Source organism: Sorex araneus, chromosome 6 (assembly GCF_027595985.1).
Source record: "Sorex araneus isolate mSorAra2 chromosome 6, mSorAra2.pri, whole genome shotgun sequence".
Taxonomy (NCBI): domain Eukaryota; kingdom Metazoa; phylum Chordata; class Mammalia; order Eulipotyphla; family Soricidae; genus Sorex; species Sorex araneus.
Window position 1 is genome coordinate 154452830 of NC_073307.1, and position 3593 is coordinate 154456422.

The 3593-nt window shown below is 53.8% G+C and overlaps 1 protein-coding gene across 1 annotated transcript; it reads right to left on the bottom strand.

Moving 5' to 3' along the window:
• Positions 1-288: 288 nt before the first annotated feature.
• LOC101543443 (proteoglycan 3-like) lies at positions 289-3096 on the bottom strand. Its single transcript, XM_055143766.1, has 5 exons — positions 3039-3096; positions 2293-2603; positions 1339-1416; positions 429-540; positions 289-332 (listed from the first exon to the last, which is right to left on the bottom strand). The coding sequence occupies exons 1-5, from the start codon at positions 3094-3096 to the stop codon at positions 289-291; spliced, it is 603 nt and encodes a 200-aa protein (XP_054999741.1).
• Between the last annotated feature and the right edge of the window lie 497 nt (positions 3097-3593).

Here is a 3593-nt window from a genome sequence, read left to right on the forward strand (position 1 = left end):
AAGCTCCTCATCTCTGGCGTCCACACCTCTCCACAATGGCCAGGAACCTGCCAGCCAGGCCCTGTCCCCACCTCTTGCCTTCAACCCTGACCCACACCAGCATTTCCATCAGCTGCTCTGCCTGTCACATCATTCCTTCACTCTTGTCCCCTTAGCTCAGAGGAAAGAGATGACCCATCCCACTCCCCAGGCCCAGGGCTGAACTCTGCTGGGAGAAGGGAGAAGGCCACTCGGCATCTGCCCCCTGCCCCTCAAGGTTCTTGGCTGTCTGCCACGGGAAGCCCAGCGTCAGCCCTCACAGCCATCTGCTGGGTCTCCAATGCGGGCAGGACCTGGGTTAAGGCATATGACCAGGCAGCTCAGAGGGACAACGGTCAGAGTCATCCTCCCACCACAACACACCCTCACCCTGATGTCCATCCCTTCACCTTGGGTGAGCATGGTGACACAGTCTCCTGATCCACCATTGGGCTGTCCTGGGGCCCAGTTTGTAAAATCCCAAAAGCTCCCATCTGTCCATGTAAATCCACTCGACGGTGACTAAAGGAAACATAGAGAGAAAAAAAAGAATATGTAGTCTGAGTCAGAGGACAAACCAATCCAAGGAAAAAGTCTCTGGTGGCATAGAGGGTGTCTGGTCAGAGCGCAGTGTCCCTTATGGACACTCAGTCTATGAGTAAGCTCATCTGAGGACTCATTCAACCAGAGGCATCTACCTGAAGACCCATTAGCTCCAAGAGTGTGTGACCAATGCCAGGTAGCCATGCAGTCTTTACGGGGTTCACTACACACCCACGGTTTCCCAGGGGTCTGGTGTAGGAAGTTTGTGAGTAGGGCCCTGCCAGGGTTGGACATTCCTAACCAGCCACCTTGGCACGTTGGTACTTCTGACACATGAATACATTGAATAGCAAACATCTGGGCTCTTACTCATCTGCCATCACAAACTCGGAGAGAAGGACCCTGAGGGAAACTGAAGCTCCCAGGAAGTTGGTCAGACTGTGGTGCGTGTGTAAATGTGTAGCCACCAGCTGTGTGGGCCAAGTGAGAAGCGCGAGGGAAGAGAAGCTGGACCTGGAACCATTGCCCACCTATTGTGCCAGTCCTCGGCAGATTTCAAGTGACAAACACGAAGTCACTCAATGGGGCGTTGGGAAGAGGTGCCTAGAGTGGGGTTCTCCTAAGCCAGAACACCCCTGCCTGCTGCTCTCGTCATCTCAGCTGCCGGGGTGCAGAGGTGGCTATCAGAAAGAACTTCCTGTCCCTGTGAGGTGGGTACTCACTTACCGGGTTTTTTCTGGCTCCTATCCAGACCTGGCCTTCGCCAAGGCTACTGACCAAACTCTGGATTTCATTGTTGTTATTGATGTTGTGGATTGAAACAAGGTTGCCACCGTAGTCCATACGGCACATTCTCTGCAAAGAGAGGAGGATGGGGGGCGGTGGGGAGTTCACCCTGGAAAGAGTCGCACAGTCCTGCTGCCTGTCGGTAGCCAGGGACCACGTCTTTCCCCTCAATCCTATTCCAAGCTCTTGTCTTTAACAACATCTTTTTGTCTTGTTTTGGGGCCACAATCATCTGTGCTCCTACTCTATGCTCAGGAATCACTCCTGGCAGGACTGGGGGCCCCTGTGAGGTGCTGGAGATCGAATTAGGTAAGCTGTGGGCAAGGCAAGAGTCCCACCCATTGTACAACCTCCACGGCCCCTGTCGTCAGGAACATCTTGCAGGGAGCAGTATTAGTAAAATATTCCTGCAGCCAGAATATTTACAGTCACCATTTATGGAGAGTTTTGCTATGGCCTATGGCCTAGGGACTGTTCCTGATAGTTTCCAGGTCTCAGTTCATCCTCATCCTGAGTCTAGAAACTTGTTGCCATATTTCTTCATGCTGGTTATATCTGGCACTACCTCTCCTCTCTTTATAAATGCAGACACAATGTGAAGTCGCCTGCAAGGACACTGTCCAGGAAAGACTAAGCCTGCACTTCACACTGGGACATCTGACCCAGAGTGGCTCCTTTTGTCTGAATCTCTGGGTCTCCATGTGCACTTTGCACAGCACCAACATCATCATCACCTAGGAATGTGTGCTGAGTGCAAACTCCAGGCTATTAAGCCAGAGATCTGTGTTTCACCAGGACCTCATGAGGACACAGAGTCACTCACACTAGGTTTGAAGAACTACTAGTCTGGATGGAGGAAAAACAGATGCTGAATCTTCTCTCCTACCCTAGTACACACTCACTCACCCTACCCTGGAATTTCCCAGAAGTTTCCCTGCCACTTACCATAGCTTCTAAAAATGCTCTGGGCGTCTTCACCACCACATAATGAGAGATCTTGCACCTAGGAGTGCCCTGCACTTGAACTGTGTCCTCTTCCTTGGCGCACCCAAGGTCCCCTGAGGCAGCAGGGTCTGAATCCAGGTCGTCCTTATCCTCCAAAGTCTCGTGACAGCCAGAATCCTTGGCCTCCTCTTCCCCTGATGGAATCCCCTCCCTATGCAGTGCCAGCTCTCCCTTCTGCTCCCCGGAGCAGTCCAGGTTCTGGCTCAGGTCAGCTTGGGTGTCCAGACACTCCAGAGGGGGGGCATTGTCCCCTAAAGAAGAGGTAACCTGCCATCAGGTTGGAGTCTCCTTCTAGGACCATGGACAGTTCACACACAGACACACACACACTCACACACATACACACATCTTCCTAGGGCCTTCACACGGAAGCAAGACTGGGAGGGTCTAACTCAGTTTGGGCAATGTCAGATCTCTTTCCAGACGTGTGAGTGCCTCACCCCACAGGTGAGTATTTTAGGGGTGTGAGAAGCACCTGTGAGAAGGCCTCTCTCTCCCCAGGTGGCTGCTTTTTATTCCCCCTGTGAAAGCTGCTAGAGAGATATTGGTCACAGCTCTGAGTCTCGCGGAAACCTAGTGCAAGAAGCACTGGCTGAGGGCACCAAAGAAGATAAAGCTGCGGCCCTGGCCCAGGAGAACAGGAACATGGGAGAGAGCAATGGCTGGGAAGGCCGGGCAGGACTCACCCAGGTGGCGGGCAGAGACGGCTCCCAGCAGGAGGGGCAGTAGCAGGGGCAGCTTCATCTCTCCAGTCGGGGACGGTATCACACACCTTGTGGGCGTCGAGTGCCTCTGCACAGTCCCTTGGCACGGAGCACAGATGCGGTGTCTGAGCTGGCTGGTTAAAGGCAAAGCTAAAGAGTGTCACTGCCTTCCTAAAGACACACCCTGAGATGCAGCACCTGGGACAGGTCCCAGAGAAGTCAATGCCAGGACCTAAGTCCCTTTCTCCTGGGAGCTCCCACAGTGCTCCTGGGACAGAAATTAACCACCCCCCGCCCCTAGATTCTGGTTTCGTAGCTCCTATCCCCACTGGCTTCCTCCAGGACAGAGGTTGAAGGAGCCTCACCAGTGCCGAGAACAACCCTCCAAGGTGTCGGCCGCATGCGCTCCTGCTTCCACCCAGCCCCGAACTCTCCGCCCTGGGCATCAGGGGATCGGGGACTCACCTAACGAGGTGTCCAACTCTCAGCACGGCTGGCTGCTGAGCTCTCAGGTGGACCCTTATATTGAGCTTTTAG